This window comes from Siniperca chuatsi, linkage group LG14 (genome assembly GCF_020085105.1).
Source record: "Siniperca chuatsi isolate FFG_IHB_CAS linkage group LG14, ASM2008510v1, whole genome shotgun sequence".
Taxonomy (NCBI): domain Eukaryota; kingdom Metazoa; phylum Chordata; class Actinopteri; order Centrarchiformes; family Sinipercidae; genus Siniperca; species Siniperca chuatsi.
Genome location: NC_058055.1, coordinates 9,262,213 through 9,288,935, shown reverse-complemented (window position 1 = coordinate 9,288,935; position 26,723 = coordinate 9,262,213). Strand labels below are relative to the sequence as shown.

At 40.3% G+C, this 26,723-nt stretch overlaps 1 protein-coding gene and 1 long non-coding RNA gene across 19 annotated transcripts in view; one reads left to right on the top strand and one right to left on the bottom strand.

Moving 5' to 3' along the window:
• The window catches only part of LOC122888075 (unconventional myosin-XVIIIa-like), a 63,922-nt gene that overhangs the window by 21,423 nt on the left and 15,776 nt on the right, over window positions 1–26,723 (top strand). For all 18 annotated transcript variants that reach the window (XM_044222029.1, XM_044222026.1, XM_044222018.1 and 15 more), the window contains 25 exons: window positions 634–804; window positions 1,647–1,737; window positions 2,102–2,294; window positions 4,600–4,686; window positions 6,302–6,440; window positions 7,677–7,836; window positions 7,942–8,128; window positions 9,349–9,574; window positions 9,753–9,862; window positions 11,024–11,089; window positions 12,478–12,606; window positions 17,224–17,367; window positions 17,574–17,663; window positions 17,852–17,971; window positions 18,072–18,189; window positions 19,428–19,555; window positions 19,744–19,898; window positions 20,732–20,855; window positions 20,995–21,195; window positions 21,546–21,656; window positions 22,302–22,406; window positions 22,581–22,727; window positions 22,913–23,026; window positions 23,892–24,008; window positions 24,519–24,602. In XM_044222029.1, coding sequence (XP_044077964.1) covers window positions 634–804; window positions 1,647–1,737; window positions 2,102–2,294; window positions 4,600–4,686; window positions 6,302–6,440; window positions 7,677–7,836; window positions 7,942–8,128; window positions 9,349–9,574; window positions 9,753–9,862; window positions 11,024–11,089; window positions 12,478–12,606; window positions 17,224–17,367; window positions 17,574–17,663; window positions 17,852–17,971; window positions 18,072–18,189; window positions 19,428–19,555; window positions 19,744–19,898; window positions 20,732–20,855; window positions 20,995–21,195; window positions 21,546–21,656; window positions 22,302–22,406; window positions 22,581–22,727; window positions 22,913–23,026; window positions 23,892–24,008; window positions 24,519–24,602 — 3,317 coding nt within the window. The remainder of the gene's footprint in view (window positions 1–633; window positions 805–1,646; window positions 1,738–2,101; window positions 2,295–4,599; window positions 4,687–6,301; window positions 6,441–7,676; window positions 7,837–7,941; window positions 8,129–9,348; window positions 9,575–9,752; window positions 9,863–11,023; window positions 11,090–12,477; window positions 12,607–17,223; window positions 17,368–17,573; window positions 17,664–17,851; window positions 17,972–18,071; window positions 18,190–19,427; window positions 19,556–19,743; window positions 19,899–20,731; window positions 20,856–20,994; window positions 21,196–21,545; window positions 21,657–22,301; window positions 22,407–22,580; window positions 22,728–22,912; window positions 23,027–23,891; window positions 24,009–24,518; window positions 24,603–26,723) is intronic.
• LOC122888078 lies at window positions 8,025–9,882 on the bottom strand. Its single transcript, XR_006380650.1, has 3 exons — window positions 9,745–9,882; window positions 9,317–9,441; window positions 8,025–8,153 (listed from the first exon to the last, which is right to left on the bottom strand). It is a non-coding gene; the product is annotated as an uncharacterized LOC122888078 (long non-coding RNA).

The window sequence follows — 26,723 nt, the reverse complement described above, 5'->3', positions numbered from 1 at the left end:
CCCTCTTTTTGATGTTTTACCAGAATTTTAATAATTGTGGTGGTGAATATCTATCAAAGCAAATATTGAAATGTCTTTACAACCATCCTGCTTATCATCATGAAAATATGCGAGGCTTCTGCAGCGCTGATGAAACAGATAGAGCCTACTTCGCTCCGTGTGAAATCCCTCAGTTCCTCTCTCAAGTCTTAGAAGATACCACTTCATGGTGGATTAAAACTGAAGTTTGCATTTTTCCATCACTCAGCCACTAGATTAAAAAGAAACTTGTGTTTTCCAACAGAGGTCTTTATGTAAATAAATTAATTGTGTCCCCTAATTAGTTTTGCTTTCATTCTCAAGATAATAAAAGGGGCAATTATCACTTCAACTTCACAGACGTTTTTGAACATGAAACAATAGTTGTTGAAGCTAGTGGATATGTCTTTTTTTTCAACTGTAGTTAAATGTATTCAAGCCACTAACATTTTGAGCATGCTTTTAGTGCATGTTCTCACCAGCTGTGTCAGTGTCAGCTTGACCAGAGACATAATTCTACCCTGTCAGAGACAGGATTTTCACAAAGCTAGGCTAGCCATGTGCCTGGGGTAGTTGGCAGAAGGGCTAATGGAGGTTTTCATGCACGTGTCTCAGCTGGCAGGAAACAATTTGCACGTCATGAGTGGGCCCAGAAGGCAGCCTACCTGCTGGGCTGCACCCTGGAGGAGCTCTCCTCCTCCATCTTCAAGCACCAGGCCAAGGGCACCCTGCCCAGAGCCAGAACCATTCGCCAGGCTTCTGACGAAAATGGCACGGCAGATGCAGGTACTCCACAGACCACATTTACCAACAGACTCTTTCCTCTTCATTTCTCACCCCCTTCTCTTTGTCACTCTCACTCTGTTTCCACACACATGCAGACATATACGCCTCCGCTCATCACCTGAGGGAAATTGCATGCTCTGGAGAAAGTAAAGCTTATCTTAGTAATGAATACCACAGCTTAACAATGGCTATTGACAGATAAGTACACACACTATGTCAGGACAAGCAATTTTGGATCTACTCTTCATTCATTGTCCTTGAAATCATAATTGCCTCACATTGATTTTTCACATGTGCGGGTCCTCTGACTTTCATCAAGACTGCAACACACTTTGAAGGGCATGAGGGTACAGTTAAAAGTCTGTCACAGCAGGGATGGACAGAATTCACCTCTGTTTCACCTTTCCTGTACCTCCCCTCACACATGAACTTACAGTCAAAGATGTGTATGCACACATAAAAATATCCCCCTGTCACCATAAACTATTTTGTGTGATAGTGGAATTAATTAGGAGAGTTTAACAGGTGGCCATTGCTGCTAGGCATAGACATGAGTATGCGCTGTTTGATCTGACCAATTCAGAAAACACCTGAGTCCTAAATGACATTGCTTTACAGAGACAATTTCAGACCCAGTTTGAATGCCTTTGGGCATAATATGTGCAAATATGATGCTATTGTACATCCTTTTAGAAACAAATGTAATGACCGTTTTATTCTAGCTTTTTTCAGCTCAAAATATTTCTTCTTTTAATTCACCTGGTTCTCATGTTATTTGTTGATGGAAATAGTGTTGTGAACTATTTCTGATTTGTTTTGTGTTTGGCTGCTTCTCATACCAGGATCCAAGGCTACAGCCATGGAGTGTTTAGAGGCCATGGCATCTGGGCTTTACTCTGAACTCTTCACTAGCCTCATTTCTTTAATAAACCGGTTAGTATTTTTGATCCAATACTTTACTGAAGCTGTATCAAATTGAAGATGTCATGCTTTTGGCAGCACTAGTATATAAAGGAAACGTGCAGATGCCATGTGCATCATTTAATAAATACCTTTAATTCAGCTTGACATATTTGATAGCTTTCTAAATCTTGGCATCTTGAATAAGATTTTACATTACCGTGGTTTTTGGGGGTTTAAGATAGAATAATGATTATGTTTAGTGAGGATGTGGTGAAGAGAGCTAATGTTAGATAGGAGATATATGCAGTCAATGTAATCAATAAAATGTTGTCTTGAGTATCACAGTGCTAATGTTTGTGTATATGTGCGTGTGTGTTTGCCCTGTATGCTTCAGGGCCTTGAAATCCAGCCAGAACTCCCTGTGCTCTCTGCTCATTGTGGACACACCAGGCTTTCAAAACCCCAGGCTGGCTAAGCGCGAATGCGCCGCAACCTTTGAGGACCTATACCACAACTACACTCAAGAACGTCTGCATACTCTCTTCTATCAGCGTACCTTCGTTCAGGAGCTGGAGAGATACAAAGAGGTAAGGATGTGTGACGTAGTATGCACCGCGCATACATACAGCCTCATTCTCATTGTCTCCTTCTTCCTCCTACCCCTTTCTCTCTCTCCCTTTGTCTGCTGCTTTCTCTCACATATATCAACTCCAATAGTGTATGTGTTCACACATCAGATATACTATCCCTCCCACCTGTCACAAACTGTGACAAGCCAAAGTAGTTCATGTGTTAGACCTTCTCATTAGTGATGCCAGTCTTCACCTCTTCTGCCGAGATCAAAGTAAAGTCACTCACAACTGCCTTTGGGAGGCACGCCCAGCTGCACAGCAGTGGTGTTGCTCCCTGATGAAGGAACTACTCTTCTTCCCTTCTCCTTTGAGTTCTGTCTTGCAGTGCTGGACCGCAATAACTGGGCACAGTCATCCCTAAGAATTTTTAAGGATAGATATTAAAGATTTTTTTTTTCTTTCTTTACTAAAATAAATATATTCATCCATTACTGCTGTCCCAACTCTAATCTCAGAAATATCCTTCTTATTCAAAACTCGGCTGATAGCACACCAAAGTTAAGCAGAAATCCTCATTATATTACTTTTAATACTGTGAGCAAGGATCCTGTGATTTCCCACCCACATTCCCACCCACATCCCCTGCCTGGGAGAAAGGGAATTGGAGCGAAATGAAGTATTGCATAAATCAGTGTAGTGTAATTCTCTCTTGTCAGTGCATCTTGAAAATATAAGAAGCTGTGAAAACTGGGTCAAACTCATTTAAAACAGCGCACAGTATCAACAATGGCAGTGATGGGCAGGTTAAACTGTGATACACACAACAGGCATATCCTTTATATTTTTTAATTAAATGCTGTTGAGTGCTGCAACTGTGTGGATAGTTTTTGTATTTCCTCTGCACGTTGACTCTCCACAGCAGAGAACAAAAATCATTCAGGCTACTTCATAAACACAGTCAACTCGAACACTGGCATCTGTCACGGCCATACTATTAGCACTGCCAACATTTTCCCACATTTCTAGTGCAGCCTGCACTTTGTCACTGTGAGCTGCTGCACGCCTGTTTTGCTCTGGTGAAGGTAATTTAGTATATTTATTTCCACTTTATTCCAGAAATGTTATCTGCAGCAGTAATGAAATCTTTTAGGGTTTCCATTTACCTATCTTCGTAAATGCCAAACGTTCTTGTTATTATAATAGATTTGTTGTGGCTTTTAGTTTTCTTACATCTAATATGCCATTGTTTTTTCATTTCAATATCCATAAAAATCTTCGGAACTATTATGGCTGCCTGCACCTTCACTAGGTGCATGGGCAGAGCCACCCTGCCATCATAAAGGGGAATCAGCATTTTAAATGACTTGGATGACTTGAATCTGTGTGCATAGTTGTGGGACCAGCACTGGTCTCCTCTGTCTCATCTGGAGAATGCCCAGTACCTGAGACAAGGCTGAAACTAACGATTATTTTTATCATCAATTAATCTGACAATTTTTCGCTTAATCGTTTTGTCTGTAAAATGTCAGAAAAATGTGAAAAATGCCCGTATAAGTTCAAGGTGACATGTTCAAATGTCTTGTTTTTTCAGACCAACAGTCCAAAACCCAAAGATATTCAGTTTACTATCATGTATCACAAATAAATACTCAAATTTGAGGAAACAGCAAATGTTTGGTTTTTTGCTTGAAAGATGACTGAAATGATTAATTGATTATCAACATAGCTGCAGATTAATTTTCTGTTCATCAACTAATTGATTAATCGTTGCAGCCCTATCTGTGACTCCTTGTGGTGTATTACCAAATTGTGATGTTGACAGCATGGGATCAGGGTTGTGTTGGCCCAGTCAACAATGTTCAGTCCTGCAGACTCCACAGTTCCTGGGTAATCTAAAACTACTACCTCAAGATCATGTTTTTTTTTAGGGAAGGGAGATACGACCAAAACAGGAAGTAGGTTCTTACAGTCAAACTGTGGTTCCATAGTTTCCTGGGTTCCTGGAAAAGGTGCTTGAAAAGGGACAGTGGGAAGAACTGTTTTATTCCTCATCATCTACATTACAATTTCATGAATATCAGGCCCCTCTAAATTAAACATATTTGTCTGCTGTGTCCATAGAAAGATATTACCCCTGGGCTCCAAGCTGCCTAGCATGCTGAAACCTATGTCAATCCCTGAATGGCTTTTTAAAATTTGATTCCAAAAAAAGAATCTAAACAGATTTCCTTTTTCAGTTTCTCCTGTAAAAAAGTTTGTCTTTTATTTAGCATCATCACAATTCATTAAGGAGTCTGTCAATCTGCCTGTCTTCCTTCAGGAGAACATAGAGATTGCTTTAGATGAGACAGAGCCCAGCACATCTCTGTCTGTAGCAGTGGTAGACCAAGCCTCAAGCCAAGCGCTGGTAAGTTCAATGTTTGAACGTGTCTATTGTCTTCATTTCTTTCCTGAGTTTCTTAAAATTTTCATGCATAAATAAATGGGGTGTTGGTATAATAACTTGCCTCTGAATGTATCTCAGAACACCTCAGGGACTTGCATCACTTTCATGATCTATTTTCACATGGTAATCTCTGGGCACCCTTTTTTTATTCAACAATGAATATCATCTTTTAGCATTAGAAGTTTTCTTTATGTGAGTTTTTAAATATTGAAAGGTGTTGTTTGGCAGAGGCTCGAAAGAGAGGGTAGGAGCAGGAAAAGAAAGGTTAGAGAATTGACTTCAAGAAAGAAAATCAATGTTTGGCCTTTGCAGCCTGTGATCTGCACCATGGAAACAGAAATGGCAGAGTTTAGAGAGTCATAGATCACTTGGGTATAATTGCAGTGTGTTTGGTTTGAGTGCTTTACTTTTTAAAGGGTCCCTGCTCTAATGGCAATGTCAAAAAAACACTGATTCTTCAAAGTAATTTCTAAAGTCAACTCTAAAGATCTGCTGCTTAGAATGAGAAGACATTTTGATTCAAAGATTTTCTTTACTCCCAGATATTTTTTTCTCCTATTGTAGCTCAGATGTCCGTTATCACAAACAGCCTTAATGCTCAATTCATTGCAAGCCTCATAGTTGTCATATGTCTCCTCCAAACTGATATTCCGTGTTGTACTTAAAGTCAGTGTAGTGTGCACTGCTGATAAGGATGTCTCCTGTGTAACTTCCAGATAGCTGCTAAAACAGTTTTTGGTTTTGTGAGTTTGGTTCCCAAGTTCCCTGGGTGGATTCAGACATTCGCCATGCTAACCAAGCCGGCTGCCTCTGTGTGGGGATCGTTCTCCCTGGAGCTCATTGTTATCCATAAAACAATAGTGGCTTATTCTCAGTGTCTTAGGACAAACAGTGCATCATTCAAATTTAGGACTATGAAATATGAACGGAAAGCTGCACTGCCCATTCAAGTCACATTTACCTGTCACAAGACCTTTCCTACACTTATTCCATGATTATTGATGCTGGAGTGGGTTTTATTTTCTTCTCTGTGTTCACACTAATTGTAATACTAATTGTATTACTTTTTAATCCCTTCTCCCCCGCCACTCTTTGTATTCATGAACTCCTTTTTGTTTCCATTTCGATTAAACAAAAAAAACGCTAAATTGATGATGCCATTATCACAGCAACTGCTGGAGGGTGCAGAGACCACAAATGCTTTTGAAACTTTAATTTCTGATGTTAGTATTACTATCGGGCCTGTCACAACTGGCTCGTACTGGGAAAACATACAGTACAGCACATTACTTTTACTGACATGTCGTAGAACAGAATATTTAAGGAAACACTGACTATAGAGGCCAGCACTCAGCATTTGAAGGATACTTTTCTGAATCTCTCATGAATAGCAAAATCTTGCTTTTTCTGTACCCAGGAGGTGGGTAAACAATGAAGAATGAAATAACCTCTGATACATCAGTGTGTTCCTATTACATAGCTAAATGTGAAACAGAACATTTTGTGTCCAGGCTAGGATTGCACTAAGGATCTTTGTGCCTGTGTGTCTATGTGTGTATATGTGTTAATTTGACAGGTACGGACAGTACGAACAGATGAAGCACGGGGCCTGTTGTGGCTGATGGAGGAGGAGGCGCTGCAGCCTGGGGGATCAGAGGAAACCCTGTTGGGACGTCTCTTTAGCTACTACGGACCTGCTGAGGGCGAGAGTAAAGGCAAGGAGATGACAAACACACACACAAATGAGCACATAAACTCAGGCTTGAAGCTAATACAAAGCATGGCACGCATTCTATGAATCTGTGATCATTTGCGAGAGCAGAATCATTGTTTACTCTCTCTTTCACAGTAGGTTTAATTTTAGACATTTCACCGTGTATTTTTAACAAGACTACAGTCCTCCAGTGAAGACTCCCCTTTTGTGTCATAGTATACTATATTGTATCATGGAGAATGGGGTCTTCATATTGATATACAGTAATACACAAAGCACTGACAGTTTCACTAGTATCATGTAGATGAGTCATAGAAATCCTTTCTATGTATGTTGTTGGCAACCTTGACAACTGTTACTTGCCAAGGTTACAGCTTATAAAAATTCTCATAAAAGAACTCAAGAATTCTAGAAAAATAAAGAGCAAAGTGTCAGCCTTCCAAAACAACATCTGAAAGCTTCTCATTCATACTCTGTATATAGGCCCGATTTGAGCTTTTCTCTCTAGTTTATCACCCATATCTCTTTGATAGTCTACCACATCATGTTTGAGTCAGACGGTTGAATTATTTATGGTAGTACACTACCATGGATTTAAACATTTCACACTAAAACTGCATGGACAGAATAACGAGGTCCGCGAACAACTAGGATGAGAACAGATTGTCTTTTATTATCACTGTATCAGTAAAGTTTATGTAGGTCTGTGACAGACTGTACAGAGTAATCAAGACAAGATGAATCAGCTTGCTTTAAAGGTCCAGTGTGTAGGATTTTGTGGCATCTAGTTGTCAAATTGCAGTTTGCAACCATTTGAATACTGCTCACCTCACGCTCCCGTTCCAAGCGTGTAGGAGAAACTACAGTGGCCGCGAAACTCGCGAAAACCGTGAACAGCCCTATCTAGAGACAGTGATTGGTTTGTCCCTCTGGGCTACTGTAGAAACATGGCAGTGCAACATGGTAGCCTCCCTCTGACGGCTCATTCTAAGGTAATGAAAACACAACGATTTTTATTTGCAGGTGATTAGACACTAATGAAAACATACTTATATATATTATATTACATTTCTGCCAAAAGCTCCTTCTAAATGTTACACACTGGACCTTTAAACCTTTCATGCAGACTGTATAAACATTTTCCTAAACTCCTGAGGGAGAATGATCATTTTTGTCATCTCTCTGCATATGTGCAATGAGCCAGGGAATCTCACACTACCTCCTACATTTACATCAGGTCACACTTTCCTCTTGAAGAGTGAGAAGGATAATCATTTCCTGCTGGGCCACAGTCACGGGACTGACTGGGTGGAGTACGATGCCTGTGGGTGGCTGAACTATGCCAAGCAGAATCCTGCCTCTACCAATGCTACAAACCTCCTGCAGGACTCCCAGAAGTAAGCATCACACTCATGGGGAGGAGGGGGGGGGGGGTATCACATGAAGTTTTACTTTAGTGGATTTTCACAAGACTTTAGGCTGAAGCAGTGTGTCTCTCGCAGGAAGATCATCAGCTCATTGTTCATGAGCCGGGCAGGTGGAGCCACTGTTCTGTCCGGTTCCATTGCAGGCCTCGAAGGTGTTTCCCAGCTGTCCTTGCGACGGGCCACTAGCATGAGGAAGACCTTCACCACAGGGGTGGCTGCTATCAAGAAGAAGTCCTTGTGCATTCAGATAAAGCTTCAAGTGGTGAGAGGAGAGTCATGTGCCTGCACTGCCAAGGACACTGAGAATCAACATTCCAGTCCGCTCCTTTTTTCATTAATCAGTTCCTGTTTGCTTTGCTAACATGTTGATGTAATTAGTATATGGCTCATAGTTGTGAATTTTTATTGTAGTGTACTTTGGACCTTATACTATAGCAGTCACAAATTGCTTAATGTAGCTGTAAATAAAATGGATGGGATGAAGGCCAGTATTTGGGCTGCACCCCAGAGATAGATTTGAAAATATTAGGCCTGGTGTTAGTGTGCCACGAGAATAGTTCTGCAGCCATTTTGCTTCCAACCCTATTGCCTGACAAGAACGTTGTTATTGGATGATACTGCAAAACCCCGGATTATGTTCACAGAGAACATTTTTTACGCCAATGCCAGGGTGTTTTTAACATTCTTGCTTTCTGCAATACCTGTACATGGCATTGTTCTGGCAAATAAATTATGGTTAAGATATGGTTAGGGATGTTAGCTGTGAAGTGTGGACTCACCCAGTGTAATAATTCCTAGGAATACTGGGCTGTATGCTCCACAAAATGGGTACTTAAAATTAAACTAGCAACAACCAGATGAGAGGTTAAACAACACTTTGTGGTAGAAAATTGTTTCAAACAATACCAGAATAACCCATTGTATAGTATTCATAGAGGCATTATAAAGCCAACATGTACCTATGGATCATTACTTTTAGATTTTATTTAAAAAAACAAAAAACATTTCCCAGACCTTGTTTATTGTAACATGTGAATAGCCCCTTCTTGCAGCCGGGAACACAACTTTTAGATGATCAAGGACATAAAATCAATATGAAAATGTGTGTATTGCTCAACAAAAATAGTAAAAACTGAAGGCAATGAGCCTTATTATGGAAATCACACTTAAAGGTAGCCTCAAGGCTCAAATTTTTAATATCTGTCTTCCAGTGTTGTCATAGAGTTGCTGAGTTCTTAAATGCCGGGCAACCACATTGTACAGAATTATGATGGTAGATTTTACCTGCATGTGGGTATTTAAAACACAAATTTGCTAAAGTTTCTGACTAAATGTAATATTGTAACCAAGCAGCATGTATATCATTCGGATGTTTTAAGCAAAGAAGTTAAGCTACTGATTACATGTCGATACATTAGTGGAAGATATTGCCTTGTTGGCCTGTTCCTACCAGGGTCCCTAACCCTCCTCTGTCTTTTCCAGGATGCCCTCCTTGACATGGTGCGGAGGTCCAGGATTCACTTTGTTCACTGCATATTGCCCAAGGCAGATGCCCTCAAGGCTCTGAGTGGATCCCTGTTCAAAGGAGGGGAATGTGAGGCTCAAGGGGAGAGTGGAGATCCTGGCTTAATGCAGCTGGATGTAGCCTTGCTCCGTGCTCAGCTGCGTGGCTCCAAGCTGCTTGATGCTCTCCGGATCCACAGGCAAGGTGAGGTAACTGCTTAAATCACATACTAAGGAGAGGCATAGAAACACAGACCTCCTCGTCCAAATGTATTTGAAAAAGAAATCTAACCAGAATCAGTTTTTTTCTCTCCCAAAATATCTCTTACAATCTTCAAACATTCCCAGAATATAATGTTGTTATTCAACACTGACCTTCACAGGTTACCCCGATCACATGGTGTTCTCTGAGTTCCGACGACGCTTTGATGTGCTGGCACCGCACCTCACCAAGAAGCATGGGAGGAATTACATTGTGAAGGACGAGAAGAGAGTAAGTCAATCAGCGAGAGAGGAAAATGTAAAGCTCCTCCAGTGGCCAAGCGCAGTGAAGATTAATGTTGTGAAGAGGCAGCTTCATTACATCTGCCCCTGATTTGTCAGCAGCCAACTGACAGAGAAATAAACCCTCATTCATCAGAGCCATTGTAATGATCTAATCAACTTAACCTTATCAGTATCATGCCTGTTAAAGAGGTAGATCGATATGCTGGTTTAGAAAGTGTTTCACTGCATTCAAAGCTACAAAATACCATTCAAGTAGATGTACTTATATTATCTTTTGTAATCTGGGCAAAGGAGCACCAAGGTTTTTCCATGTTGTTTTGACAGTACTGGTGCTTTCCCTCTTTAGTGCTTTTGTTTTAAATATATGAATAATGATTGTCTAAAAAAGCTTGAGAAGAAGCTTGGTGTGAGTTTTATTCTTAGAAGTTAAATATCAATGATGGCGTGCTGTGCAGTGGTGCATTGGTCCTCTGCAAGAGAAAAATATATAATACAAAAGTTTGTTTCTAGAGAGGAATGAGAGAGAGAGAGAGAGAGAGAGAGAGAGAGAATGAAAGAATGGGGTTAAGGGAGAGAAAAGCTCTTTCCCCCTGTGTCTGTGTATTGGGGCTGAGTTTCTGTGGAAACACTGGCAAACAAAAGCTTCTCAGTGCTCGTGGCAAACCTCTCCTGGTGTAATCTAGATGTGGTCTTTCAGGCTGGAGGCTCAAGTAAAGAGAAGAGGCTGAGACAACAATACACCTACAGTATACAAAGGCTGGTAGATGGACAGGGAGAGGCTCCAGGCTGTCTGATGGTGTACCTCTGCATAGGCTATACGTGGTCAGAGCTGCAATAGGGCCAAGACCACCATGGGGTCATGAGGAATAAGCCAGGAGCAGATGGATTCTGGTTTGGGGTTCGGGTTGGGAGGTTCTGAGGGGCCAAACTTTTGCCATGCTTACTGACTTACTTTCAAAACAAAATCCAGTCGGGAATGGATGTGAGAGAAGAGGGGAAACTGCACTGTACCATTAGTTCAGCATGGGAACTTAGGGGAACTGTGGACTACTGAGGTGTTGCGGTGTCAGTAGAAGTTCCCACTGGATCCAGCAGTTGAAAGACTAAATGTGTGTGTATGTTTGTGTACATGTGTGCTTTTTCCCAGGCTGTGGAGGAGCTACTGGAGTCCTTGGATTTGGAGAAGAGCAGCTACCACATGGGTCTGAGTAGGGTGAGTAATGCTATCTCAAACAAATAAACAGTTTTAAAATGATTCAATAAACCTTTGCTGTGAATCGTTGCCAGTTTCACTCCTGTTAAAGCTCTAAGCACAGAACAGCAGTACACAGCTCTTTTTATCTTTGGAATTTTTTTTTTTAAAGACACTTGCTGTCTGGGGGAGTATGTGTTTCATTACACCTGTCCCTCTTTGAGGTTTGTTTGCCATCCTTTTTTGGAGAGTTGCCAAGCCTTGCCCATTCTTCCAGTCTTTTAGCCAGTGGCTTCCCGAGAGGCATGTCTCTACCCTGCCCGACTATGTGACCGTAATTCCCTCTTTCTTTTCAGGTCATTAGAGCAAATTCTCACAACTGATGGCCCTCTTTGTTTTTCACCATGACCGTTGTAAAGTAATCACAGTAAACACTGCCTGGCACACTGAGGTCTAATCCTATCAGCCGGAAAGTGGCCATCAGCCAAGAAGGAAATCAAAGGAAACAATAATATACGAAATAGTGGAACTTATGCTCTCAGATATGTACACTGTACAGGGCCCTTTTAAAACACATGACACAAGAATGGTTTGGAGGCAGCTTCACATGGTGCCACACTTTGGAGTGTGAAATGGGCTCAGAAGTAGACAAGCACAGTTGGCCATTCACAAAGCATTCCAGTGGCTTCCTAGCAACATGCCTCACTTGCATGCCAATTACACCAGCCCCAAATAACCTTATAGCAGTGGACTCACAGCTTTTGACAAGATAAAATCTGCCAGTGGAGATAGTGGTAGTGGAAGATTTCTAAAAACAACATAGTTATATACATTTAAGAAAGTAACTACCTGCATCTGATGATGAAAGACAAATAGCTTCTGCTCAAGCTCAAGTTTGCAGACTACTGAAGCTGCTCGGTCATTTCCAGCTTCTGCTTTCTTAACAGATCACATATGGATTGGCAATTTATAAACCACTGTGACTTGTGTAGAGAAACCTTAGGTGGAGACAGTCCATCATCCATGCTGCCATCATATCTGGAATGCATTCACAGTACTTAATTCTTCTGAGGTATAGACAGGCCGTGACATGATCTGCTTTCTATTGGCTGTTTACCTGTGTTTTACCTTTGGCCCAGATTAGAAACAGACAAGGCTGATTGTCTGAGATAATAACTAAATCCCAGCTTTCTCACTTAGATAAGACTCACTTGTCCATGGATTACACTGCTTCATATTGATTTACTGCTTCAGTGCACTTATTTACTTTTTAACTCAGTTCTGTTTTTAGTGCGTCACACTAAAGCAGGGCCTCTAAATCTAATTTCCCCCTGGCTAAAATAAGCATTACATGATCCTTTGTTAATAAGTTAATTTGATTTTGTGTGTGTGTTTGTGTTTTTCTCTAGTTGTTCTTCAGAGCTGGCACCTTGGCTAAGCTGGAGGAACAGAGGGATGAGCAGACCAAGCGTAATCTAACCCTGTTCCAAGCTGCCTGTAGAGGCTACCTGGCACGGCAAGCCTTCAAGAAGAGAAAAGTAGGAAACACACACTGAGAAGGATGGCTTAGTCTTAAATTAAAGTTAGTCTATGCCCAAAACACCAAAGATATATTTATCTAAATTGAGTTAGAATATACAGTATTTATCTATCACACATTTCATTCAAATTATCATTTGAATGAGGGAAAATCTAATGGATTCACTTTAATATTGCAAGACACAAGTTCTGATACTTGCGAACAAATTAAGTATCAAGGTCCATTTTGCTGCTTAGCTGTTTTTTTTAATAAAGTTGTTGATGAATGTGAGCTTCAGAGGCCTTGTTGCCTAGGAGTCCACCAGGAGTTGAGAGTTCCTTGTTTAGAGCTAATTTTAGTGCCTGTTTGCTCTGCTCTTGGGATAGATCTAACCAGCTCTGCTGTAAATCTTCAACTAATTACAAATGTGTTTTCTAAATCTAGAGTCCTTACCCCCTGTCTCCTGTACTGTAATCCATCCCATCAGCTCTCCAAGGGGGATATTTGATAGTGACACGTCCATTTCTGTTGCATTTTATCAAACTGCTCCCCTTAAATGCAGCCTTATCAAACATGCTGCTGACTCACACACCCATCTGCTCCACCCATCTTCGATTTTTCTCCCAGCATGTGATGGGTCCATCTCTCTGGACCTCATACATGTCCTCTTGTGATGTATGGCGCCCCGCAGTCCGTCTCCCTCTCTGTGATTACTATTTAAGTGAATGTGCTGCTTCAGCTGGCTAGTGATGAACCAGCAGAAACAGAATCAACATTACTGCTCTCCATCTAGTATAACATGCTGTTAGTGAGTAGATGTCTTGTTCACTTGTATATGATGCCAGTAAAACTGTTAAATTGTCATCTTTGCAATAAGGTAAATCAATATGACCTTTTATATTACTGGACTTCCAGCTCTCTTCTGTTATTACTGTTTTTACCATAAGAGTTTGAGTAATGGATATTGATTGAAAATGGAGGACCAAGAGAGGCCGATGTATTTTCTTCATTAAGTTCAAAGGTCATTATTTACACAGTGAAGCAGGCTAAGAGGCTGGTGCTTCATAATCTGCTACAACTTGAAGAAAATCAACAGCGAGAAACCCTTCAAAATTGCTAGGCAACCGTGCACTTACAAAATCCATTAGCAAAGAGGCAATTTTATTCCTCTGCCCTCGTATGTCCCTTTTCTCCTGCAAATGTATCTATAATAGAAAGATAAGATTTATTTTTATTTTATCTTTTAATTTCATTGCTCTTAAACTCAATTTAGTTTGGCAAGGTAAGATGTAACATGCAATTATGAATGTGATGAAAACTACTGCAGATTCTGGGCTAGTTCAGAGGCTTATTTAAACTGTGCACATGATTATGCACATTACTTTCATGGCCAGACCCAGTTTCTCTCAAAAATCTTTCAGTTCAATTAAAAACATTTTATTCATCCCCAGCAGGACAATTAAAAAGTATATGCAGCAGAGAGCACAAACACACACATACACAAACACATATATCTCAACAAATTTCAAGGACCAGTTGTCTATACTTTAAAGGAAAAATTCAATATTTTTCTAAATATACATAATATTTTGCTGAAAGTCAGATGAAAATTGATGCTACTGTCATGTCTGTATGGTAAATATTAAGCAACATGAGCAGCTGGTTATCTTAGGTTAGTACAAAGACTGCAAACCAGAGGAAACAACTAGCTTGGCTCTTTCCAAAGTTAGCAAAATCCACCTTGTTACTGCGCTGGGCCAAGAATAGTCTGGCACATAAAACCGCAGTGTGTCGATTTTACACTTCAGTTTTTGTAGGCACATTTTGTTACCTTTGGACAGAGCCAGGCTAGCTCTTTCCCCCTGTTTCCAGTCTATGAGCTAAGCTAAGCTAACCGGCTGCTTACTGTAGTCTTATATGTAATGGACGGATGCAAGAGTGGTATCAACCTTCTCACCTAACTCTTGGCAAGAAAGTGAACACTGTGAGCCTTTTCCCCCAAAATATATTCCTTTAAATGTAGCTTATTATAGATCACAATACAAATGTGCTAAAAAAAAGGTTTTGTGAAATTAACTCTTGTTTTGTCATTGAAATGATTCTGTCTGAGCAAAAATTTCCCCTTAAGAAATTAGAAATCAGGCCTTTAAGACATTCCCACACAGTAATTAAACTAACTTATGATAATATCAGAGGATGACACTCACTGATAAGATATTGGATATCATATGAAGCCTCAGAAGTTTTGTTGTTTTTGGACTCAGATTACTTCACTAAATGTGAAAATGTGCGCTGTAGAGAAATCAGAAGTGAGGAGCAGTGCCAAATCTGGTTTGCTCACCTTTTTTCACCTACTGCTCAAACAACTACAGTATGCTTGATTTATTACTGTTCAACTGTTACATGTACAGTATGGTATACAGTACAATCACTTCTTGCAATGATTACCTGAAGGGCATTTTCCCCTGCTGAATCTCATTCTTTTTATTATATTCTTGATTCAATTAGTTGACAGCAAAATAATGGAACGGAAGCAGGGCTGTGGTGGATTTTTGCATGATTTTCTTCTCCCCTTCTCTCCATGTAGAGGATTTATAGAGTGTGTTACTGTTCAATCTTAGAATAATCATCATATAATAACATCCACTTGTGCCCTTGCTGTTACCCTGTTATCCCTTTGTGAAAATTGATTCGGGCTCCTCTTGCACTGTTTGAAGTATTCAGTCTTAGTAGGTACAGCAGATGATAATTTGCCTCTGGAACAGTGCGGGTGAGTTCTGGTGAAGCCTCTCAGACACTTGCTGGTTGATGTATATGAATGTGACAGAAAGTCACAATTTCCCTTGATTGATATTCCCTGGCATATTAACCTTGTGAAGCTATGCAAGCTTGGCTCATGTGACATCAAATGACAAAACCACAATTTTTCTTCCCCCCCCCTCTTTCAACTGTCTTCTCAAGGGGACAACCTGACATTTTAAAAGTCTGTTACTTTGCCTCAGCACTCACTTACCGCATTGGGAGTTTTGTCCTTCAGGTACCCTACAAATGTATAAAAAAAAAATGTTATTTGCATTGAAATGAGTGTAAAGCAGCAAGCATAGGCTAGCTTTAGCCTAGTAATACTATACCAATTCATTTGAACCTTTTCCCTTCAGTGCTCACTGAATGTTAAGATATACCTTCATCAGACAGGATATCTCATTCATTTGAAACATGCAATCCCATAGTTCCATATCGAATAAACATGAATACCTCCTACTGTAAAGGCGTGGATAGGCTCTGCATTGGTATGAGGTACATTTCTTTGTATAATAATTTTTTAAGGTCATGCTAAGTAACAGCTAGGATTATAGCTCTTAGAAATGTATTTGTATTTCAGGATTGAAATGTCAGTTGATAGTATCATGATAATAATGTTAGCCAGGCATGACGAACCAATAGGTTTCTGATTAGGGCCAGAGATGTAATCAGAGCTGCTGTCCTTTAGCAAGGCATTATTTCGAGTTGAAAAAATCCCCAATTAAGTGTAAAATGTTTGCTTCAGAAGTGGGACCAAAGTGACATCAGACGCTTCTGCAGTCATGCATTGCAGCACCCAGATGTCTTACATGTATACAAACATACCTGCATACATATACGTACACACACGCACTAAAAACACATCTAAGTATATGTGAGGAAGAGAATGGAAAACATGTTTTTGTCTTGATCTTGGCTCACAATCCTAATTCACATCACACTGTTTTACAGTTGTCAAACCCTCTTAATGTGATATGAATACCAAAATGTTTATCCACGGTGTTCATGTAGTATAACCTTTTGTTTTATTTTCTATTCATTTTAGACTAAATATGACAAGTGAGACCTGTCAGAAATTTGCTGCATTTTGCTCCATGTTAAGGCTTTCACTGTGTGACAAATCCTAATTGGTCATAGAGAGTACCTTCAGGGCGAAATGTACCTGATGCTGAGAATTGTGTTGCTCTAATTGGGTTTGCCCATAATCTGCTGCTGCTAGAGAGCCTAATGCATAAGCAGCATGGAGAATGTGTAATACTTGGAATTAGCTGCCAACATGTTTGATTTAATTAATCAAAAATTTGCTTCCAGCCTTGGAACACACTCTGCAGAAACTCTCCAGAGGAGGCTGGCAAGTCCTGGGATAGCTGCTAGCCCATACACAGGCTATACAACATGAGACTGAGGAATTAAATATTTTTCAAATATTGTTCATCGGTGGTGAGGATGATATGGTAACAGTAAATGAGTTCTGTGAAGCATTTATTCCAGTGAGTAATTAAGATTTTCCCAATTTTCTGGCATTGTTTCATGGACCTCTGGACACTGTTGCCTTGTGATACCTGTCTATTACACTCTCTCCATTCAAACTCTTAACCATCTGTTTATATACACTGCATTTAACGCCATGTACTGAACATATTGCTGCAGTAAAGCTATTATTGTCTCTGTTGTCCTCATTATGAAGCATGTATTTGTATTAGACGATCAATTTACAGATATTTTTTACAAGTAATCACGTTAATACCACTGACTCAATCTGTGTATCTCTGTGGTTGTACACTACAACAACAAACACCTGCATTTCCATATGTGTTCCTCTTTGTGTGTCTAGATTCAGGATCTAGCAATCCGTTGCATCCAGAAAAACATCCACAAGAACCGTGGCGTGAAGGACTGGCCATGGTGGAAGCTCTTCACCACAGTCCAGCCCCTCATTAAGGTTCAGCTCACTGAGGAGCAGATGCGAGGCAAAGACGTGAGGAGACCTTTTTGTCTGATACACCCCACCTTATAGATTCCTCTCAGTTAGACAGCCCCTAATCCACTTTCAAAATGTACTACTTGCCACTGCAACACGGAACTTCCTGTTACTGATTTTTGATATTTCTTGTAATACTTAACATATCACAGTTTTACCTGTAATATTACGTGTAACCTATATAGTTATATTCTGTGCTCCAGGAAGAGATACAGCAGCAGAAATCGAAGCTTGAAAGGGTGGAGAAAGAGCGAAATGAGCTGAGACTGAACACAGATCGATTGGAGAGCAGGGTAGGTCCCTTCGCCTGTAGCAATGCATGCTGGGAGGACTGTGTTTGAGATTGGTAGTGGAGTTACACTCTTTCATTTCAGTTAAAGATTTGATCACTTACTTGCACAAGAACGGTGGCGAGTATTTTGTAATTTTGCATTACACCCTGTGTGTGTCTGTGTGTGTGTCTGTGTGTGTTTGTGTCCAGATCACGGACTTATTGGCAGAACTTGCTGATGAGAGAAGCACTAGTGAGTCAGCATCCCAGATGCTGGAGACTGAGACTTCAGAGAGACTCCGCCTGGAGAAGGACATGAAGGATCTACAGGCACATATACACACTGATATTAACACACACTGTAACATCATGATATTTAAAAAAGTCAGATTTTAATGTGACTCTTAATTGGTGTGTGATTTTTTTTCAGGCCAAGTTTGATGCCATGAAGAAACAATTAGAATCGCAGGAGCTGGAGGTGATGGAAGCTCGGCTCATGAAAACGTCAGAGCTCAACGGGGAGATGGACGACGATGATGACGATGCTGGTTAGTTGAGCTAGAAACTGCTAGTTGTCATAGAGGTGACACCATAGACACCAAAGACTGTCCATCCATCTATGTATTCCATTCTATGCCCAAAATCTAAGGAAGAAAAACCCTTGAGACTTTGTGACTTTTCTCTCTCTTTGGAATCACAATCTTGGTCATCAGTGTTTTTAAACATTTGTTTTCAATTCCCTAATTAATTGTTCTTTGTGACATTAGCTGCAGCTTGCCTAGGCCTGCCTAATGGGCATGTCAGCTCAGGTCAGAAGCATAATTTACTGAACCGCTCATACCAGCAAAATGTGCACAGTTTGAAAAATCTCCCTTATACTAATTGTAGCTGCGGGAATTAGTGGCTTTGCTCGACTGTTTCAGCAGGAGACATGGCAGTGAGACCTGGTCACATCTTGCATAATGCTATTAAGTATATTTTCCAAGTTTGGGATTTACCGCTAGGGGATTAAGATGTTCCCTCCCAAGCATACAACTAATGCCTGCTGCCGATTGATCTCCACCTGCTGGGAAAGAGAGCTCCCACTGAGAGCATATTGTCCATGAGACTTTTTCTGCATTACCATCCCCCTTCAACCCACATCAGCAGACATTACAGAGCATATCAGAATTCTTAGATGAATGAGAAAATAATCGTTGGGATCAGAGCCGGTGGCCCTGCAAGTTGTCATTATGCTATATATATGCTAATGAGCAGCACTGATGGAGGAGCCGGTGTTGCTATGTGAAGGAGAAATGGACAGCCTCTAAAATGATAAGGCTTGGAAATGAACCTGAACCTGAATGTCTGCCTGGCTGCTGTTATAGTTCTGATAGCCTCTGACAGCTCCAGAATTAGGGTCGGCTAAGAACTGTGGAAAGTGCCACTTAGACATGTCCTTCTCTAACTACTATTGTGGTGTGCTCTGAATTCTTACCTCAGGTTTATCCAAGATTAGAGTTGAAACATGGAGGCTGCTTTGTAGTTTCCTGTCGACATTTTTGATCTTATAAGGTCGGGATTTGATGAAAGAAGTTTTATTTCCTGAAAGATTATATTATTTCGGCCCTTGAATGTGATAACCATCACAGCCAGTACAGTGCACTCCATAATCCGCAGCATCCATCATTTCTAAGCTTTTGAGCCTATTTTTCCTGTATACTCTGCTAGCCCTGCTTTAAAGGCATGAGACACCCAAATGTCACATGTGGCATTTTCTATATTGTACTGTATGTTTTTCCTCCAGGAGGCGAGTGGCGGATAAAATACAAACGAGCCATTCGTGAAATGGACTTCATCAAAAACAAACTCCAGCAGGAGTTTGATGACAAGCTGGAGACAGAGCAGCAGGGCAAAAGACATCTTGAGAGAAGGGCAAGAAACTTTTTATGATATTAAATCACAAATCAAGTATTTTTTAATGTTTGGTTACCACACACTTGTGGCCAGTTAGTTATATAAATGTAATAATAATGATATGCATTGAACTGTCATACAAGAATAATAAAAACGTGTGTGTTTGTTTGCATGTGTTCATGCGTGTATGTGTATATGCCCTGCAGCTGGCCGATTTGCAGACAGATAATGAGGATGTGCAGCGCTCTGTGCAGCAGCTGAAGAAGAAGTGCCAGAAACTGACGGCAGAGCTGCAGGACACCAAGCTTCACCTGGAGGGCCTACAGAGCCGCAACCATGATCTGGAGAAGAAACAGAGGAAGTCAGTTTCCTTGTCTGTCTATCTGTCTGGCTATATAACGATCTATTTGTCTATCTGTCTGTCTGTCCTTCAATCTTTCATAAAGACACATTACAGAGAACATATTGCTCTTTTCTCCTTGGAAGGCCAGGCGTAGACACTCTGACCCACCCGGCAGAACACTAACGTTTTCTTTAATTTGAATAGTGACTGAGATGTTCTGTAATCTGTGGAATTGCATTAGCTGAGAAAATGACTCAGACTTTAAGCACTTGAGAAGCTATCGCTATGGCAGAATGTGATCTCTCCCCTGTGGCTAATTGAAGATGCTCTGTGGGTGAAATTATTTTCAGCTGCGCTTCAGAGAGAAAAACAGGGAATTACAGTGAGCTGACAGCATGAAACACTTAGCTGTTAAGTTCACTAACCATAAGTGTTTCTGCCCTTGACAATTGAAGAAAACATTTTGCACATTATTACAACCCAATTGTAAATTGATGGCTAATGGAAGGGGATAACGATGGAGGCTAAAATAGAGGTAGCGCTGAAGTGATGTTGGGCTCTGTGTCGAGGATTGCCTCATAAGCTCAAAATCTACTAAGTAACAGGAGCTAGGGTTAGATAGTGTGTTAGCAGGCTCAATGACTGATGATGCACCAGTTTTATCTACATCTCTTGTAACCTTCAGCTTTCTGCGAATTGGCACATATTGGCACTTTGTGTAATTACAGATCCCTCTCAGTTTACTAAGACTGTTCAACCCTATGGAACTTAGTCGTATGTACAATCAACCTTTTGAGCTGAGCTGTGTATCCATGACCATGTGTGTGTATTCATGTGTGTTTTTTTTCCAGATTTGATTTGGAGCAGAACCAGGCTCAGGCTGAGGTACAAAGAGAAAAGAGCCAGAGGGAGAAGCTGGCTCGAGAGAAAGACCTAATGACTGGTGAGATGTTTAACCTCCGCCAGCAGCTGCAGGTAAGCTACTTTACACTACATACTTCAGATGTAATCTGATGTCCTCTCTCGGGGACTACATGTCTGGTCTCTCTGCTCTCTGTTTGACATAACTGGGCTGGTCCAGATGTGCACTTCATTGTGTCTCTTCCGCCTGCAGGACAAGGACATTGAATTGTGCGCTGCAAATATGAAGGTGCAGCAGCTGGAGGCAGAGCTACAGGATCTGTCCTCCCAGGAGTCTAAGGATGAAGCCTCGCTGGCCAAGGTCAAGAAGCAGCTTCGCGACCTGGAGGCCAAGGTGAAAGACCAGGAGGAGGAGCTGGACGAACAGGCTGGAACCATCCAGATGCTTGAGCAGGTACAGGGTGGTGCAGATGTGGTATTTCATACCAGTATGGAGAAATATTTGAGTTTTTACTGCTAAAAGCTGCTTATACCATGCTATTCAGTGTTTCAAACTCTAAACTCTAAGTCCTATAACTCAACAAAAAACTCACTTCTACCATAATATCCTTCAAAAGTACCATCATGTTATATACATTTTGTTTAAGAAATCATTTTATAAGAGTCTGTCTCTCATTTTTGACAACTGGTAGATATCTCATTTTGGAAGAAAAAGATTATTGTTCTTTTTCATTTTTGTGTTTTTTTTAAATTCTGTGCATTTATTTTATGTGCCATATGTGTGTGTTCTCATCATGTACTCAGGCTAAGCTGCGACTTGAGATGGAGATGGAGAGGCAGCGGCAGACCCACTCTAAAGAGATTGAGAGTAAGGATGAAGAGGTAGAGGAGATTAGACGGTCCTGCAGTAAGAAGGTAGGTGCTGCTCATTTTCACTCTTACGTTCGTGCACATTTTTCATTTTCATTTACATAGCCTCTCTATCTCGAACTGACAATTAACCAGGCCTGGTCAAGGCAGCACTGAGAAACACACATTTGTATGAAGCTCATTGTACTTAGACATTCTTGCATAGCCCAGCTTATTATGCTCTTGAATTGGTTATTTTAAGTTCATGTTAGTTTTCAGAATGTGTCCTATGTGGTATACAAACATACTGTATTCATCAGAGGAAAGTATTTTTATTCTATGGACTATACACTGCAGAGGCTACATACCACATATTATCATGTATTATCATGTATTAAAAAGAACAACATTAGCTAAAGATCTTACATCCACCCAACAGAGTACATACATATTAATAACAAAATAAATACAATTTATGATATAAATAGTGTTTGCATTTGTATCTATATAAAAAATGAAAAAGATATTTTATTTCCAAAGCTGTGTTGATGGATGTAGAGGCTAGCAGATCTGCTCAGGGGGGATCCATTTGTCTTTGACGTGTGAGAGCAGCCATGTCAAACAGGGTAGTCGATGGTGTGTTATGTCTGACTTTGTTTATCACTGATCATCTGTTGGTCCATCCTGACGCTCTGTTCATGTGTCCTGCAGCTCAAACAGATGGAGGTACAGCTGGAGGAGGAGTATGAAGACAAGCAGAAAGTGCTGCGTGAGAGAAGAGAGCTGGAGTCTAAACTACTGAGCGCCCAGGACCAGGTACTTCCATCACTCTGCCTCTGGTTTCTGTCAGTGCAGTTAAGTGTGTGCCACTTCTTTAGATTGGAAAGAAGCTTCTTTTGAGTCTTGAGAGGTGCTATGGGTTTTGTAGGAGGATAGAAAAATATAGTATGTGTAACAATACTGGCTAGAAAGGTGTGTTTTGTCTTTCAGGTGAGTCAGAGGGATGTGGAGACAGAGAAGAAGCTGAAGAAAGACTTGAAGAGAACCAAAGTCCTTCTGGCTGATGCACAGATTATGCTGGACCACCTGAAGAGTAACGCCCCCAGCAGGAGGGAGATCGCCCAGCTCAAAAATCAAGTACGCCACTCTATTGAACCCTTTTCTGTGTCTCAGCAGATGATGGTTTGAAACCGTGTATATACTTACTGATACAACAAAAAAACATTCCTTTGCATATCCAGGATAGATCCTTGATCTTGGCCTACTAATGTTTGTCCCTCACCTCTTCCCCGGTACCTTTTCCTTCCTCCTGTTTCTCACAGCTGGAGGAGTCAGAGTTCACTTGCGCTGCAGCAGTGAAGGCTCGAAAGAGCATGGAGATTGAAATAGAGGACTTGCATATTCAAATGGAGGACGTGGTCAAAGCTAAGATATCGGTGAGTTTTGAACTATGTGATAGAGATGTTGAGTGGAAGTGCATTGTGTTCCAATTATTCACTTCTGCTTGTTACTAACACAATACGTTTTTTGTGTGTTCATAATTTCACACATTTATAGATGATGAAGTATACCTACCACATACACGTTTTTTGATAAAAGAGAAGTTGTTTGTGAAAATGTTTCTATACCCTACTTTTGATGAGCATATTAAACCAAAAAACAACAAACAATTAATTAATGGAGGGCTCTTCAAAATGAAGCGGGGCTCTAACATTAATATGCATACATCAACAAGCCATGGTTGGATATTAAAATTATAAATGCCCTTTGGCATATATCTGATTTCAACATTTTGCTCTAATGGATAAATAAGCTTTGTCGAATGTTTTTTTCTTTCCATCTGCTCATTAATGGCTGTCTCATGAGAATACTGCCTGCATTTTAGACTCGTAGACTGGGGTTGTTTGTGTCTCTGGGGATGACACACAGAGTGCTGTGTGCCTGTGCTTTGCTTGTTAATTGCTGCATTTATGGCAGGGGAAGGTCTTGTAAATTTCTCAGATTACAGAATGCATATTGAGGGTCTGAGTCTACCCCCTTGAACACAGAGGATGAACTCTAAATAGGACATCACCAGTATGCTGCACTGGCTGCACTTTTCCCTGCCTAAATGAGCCAATTGATTATCTCCAATTTGTCTCATCCTCCAGCCAGAACCCCGTCCAGATTGTGTTTCATTGCCATTAGATGAGATTCCAGGACTGGCCAGCTAATGACCATTTATCATATTCAATAGCTCATGAATAAATCCTGTCATTCTATACTAAAGTGCGTGTGTTTCCCTTTCTTTTTGTCTTTCAGTTGGAGGAGCAGATCAGTCGTCTGCAGAGAGAGAAGAATGACCTGCAGTCGCGTTTAGAGGAGGATCAGGAGGACATGAATGAGCTGATGAAGAAACACAAAGCTGCAGTTGCACAGGTAACCCAACCTGCCTAACACCTTGGTGAAATGGACCATGACACAGACCACAAAAATAGTGTAATTCCTTTGATTATTTGTATTTGTTTAATTGTATTTAGTTTGAAACATTGTGGGATACCATCTTTAACACTGACATTAACATTCTCTTCTTTTCTGCATGTTTAAGCAGAGTGGCTTTGAGGTTTAGAGGACATATTCCCCTCTAAACACAGTGTGTGCTCTGCAATCAGGGAGATGCAATCTGTTCTACAGCAGATCACATGACAAATTATTTGGCAAGGATGTATTATGTTCATTACTCATTTAAATTAAGATATATATATTTTTACAGATAATTGAAACATATATCGACACTCACACTTCCTGTCTCTCTCTTTCACACACACAGACACAGATACATATACTCTAATTCTCTGATTATTGACGTTGTGTGTCTGTATGTGTGTGTGTGTGTGTGTGTGTGTGTGTGTGTGCGTGTGTGTGTGCATGTGCGTGTGTGTGTACTAGTCTGCCAGGGACTTGAGCCAGATCAGTGACCTGCAGGCCCAGCTGGAAGAGGCCACAAAGGAGAAGCAGGAGATCCAAGAAAAGGTACAAGAAAGTATTCAAAAACACTATAGCTGCCTGCCAGGAACTTCTCTCTGATTAGACCCCAGCTTTTCACAGAGTTTCTCTGATTATTGTGACCAAAAAATGCTTCATTTCCATGGCAGCTTTCTTCTCAAAATTGCAATGCAATTTGCATTTAAATAGTGGGAATCAGCAAAGATTTTGAGTCAAGGAGAGAAATTGTTCTTTTGCCTCTCAGTACTCACAATTAAAGGAAGGGTCATGTACATAAACTCAGCAGCTTGTTTCCATGGTTTAACAAATTAGATACAATTAATGCACTCATTCTGGTCCTTTCAATGATTATTTCTCAACTTGATGTAGCAGCTTCTGTCTCACTGATTTATCTCAGTTGTGGTTTTGATTGTCATTCCAATGCCAATTCATTATTTAATTTTACAATATCAGAAAATTCAGGGAAATGAAAAGGTGGCAAATGGAAACAAGTATAAAAACAGTGTCAGGTGATGTGATTTGTTTGTTCATGAGATGACTTAACTTTGTATGTGATAAAATGTGATAACTGGACATAATAGCAAAACCTTGTTACTGTACGCTGGCCATTTTATGTGTGATTCATATGATTATTCCAATCAATGGAAAAACTGCGAAGGTGCCATTTTACTCTCACACATAAAAACAACCCTCCCAACAGATGCTCTTTGTGACTTTTGTATTTGCCAGTTGCCTTGCTAACTCACACGCACCCACTATACTACCATGTAGAGACGAGTAGCCCTGTGCCATTCATTTATGTGCCTTGGGGTGTTAGCCCAAGTACAATGATTTACTTATCTCATAAACATTTAATACACATTTATACGTTATATTTTAATTACATTATGATACATATATACTGTTCATTTAATTTTACAAACAATCAAAGATGATAGAAACATAGCCCACATTTAAATATCGACTCATAGGCATAACCCATGGTTACAAGCTATATTCCTAGTGTCCTATTTTACTTTTGCTGTTGGTTACATGCTATATCACCACTTAGAATTTTGACTGCATAAAACTTGAATGAAAAAAGCATGCATCCATGATTCTTTAGTGAATGTTGCCTAAGGAGATTTTACTATAGAGTAGGGCTATACAATATGATCCAAAAATAGGATCATATTGAATATTGTTCTCACGTTGATCAATATCAATATTTCTAATAATATAGATATTGTACACCAGACTTTCAACTGTCCCAGGAACTCTGTACAGTGCCCATAGCAGTTGCTGTGTCCATGCAGAGTTTGTTGCTATCTTTTAAGTCTTCTAAGTTTTTAATCTCCTATGTTCTCCTATGAGATAAAGATCACGTTATTTCTCAGCGCTACTATAAACTGTGTTATGCTCTGCATTGTGTGAATTTAAGTGCTGTTCTAAACTGTGAGCCTGCAGTATAGCTATGGGTTCTTATTTCTTTTTAGCCTCGTGGCATGGCTCCAAGGATGGCGATGTTGGTCGGTCTGTTCACAACTTTGGTCCAGACTGAAACATCTTAGCAACTATCAGATAGACTGACAAATTTTGTCCCCCAAGGATGAATCCTAATGACTTCACCTAATGGTGATCACCTGACTTTTCCTCTAGTGCCACCATGAGGTTGACATTTGTGGCTCAGAGTGAAATTTCTCCAACAACTATTGGTTGGATTGCCATGACATGCACATTCATGTCCCCCTTAGGATGAACTGTAACAAGACATCCCTTAACTTTTCATCTAGCACCATCATCAGGTCAAAATTTTAATTTGTCCAATGCTTTGATTTATGACCAAATAGCGTACCTGCAAAATTCCCATCAGCCTCAACTGTACTTTGTGTTTAGTGCTAATTTGCAAATGTTAGCATGCTAACATTTTAAAGTAAATGGTCAACTTGGGAATGGGAAACATTATACCTGCTAAACATCAGCATGTTAACATTGTCATTGTGAGCATGTTAGCATGCTGACATCAGTACATTATGCAACTGGCTTACAGCTCACTGACTAACAGCTTTGTATATGAATTATATAACTGCCATAAACCTGGAGCTACAGTACCCTCTGCTGATTTTGGGCTGATTGGTTTAGTAATAACAGTAAGTAACTGTGCTTGAG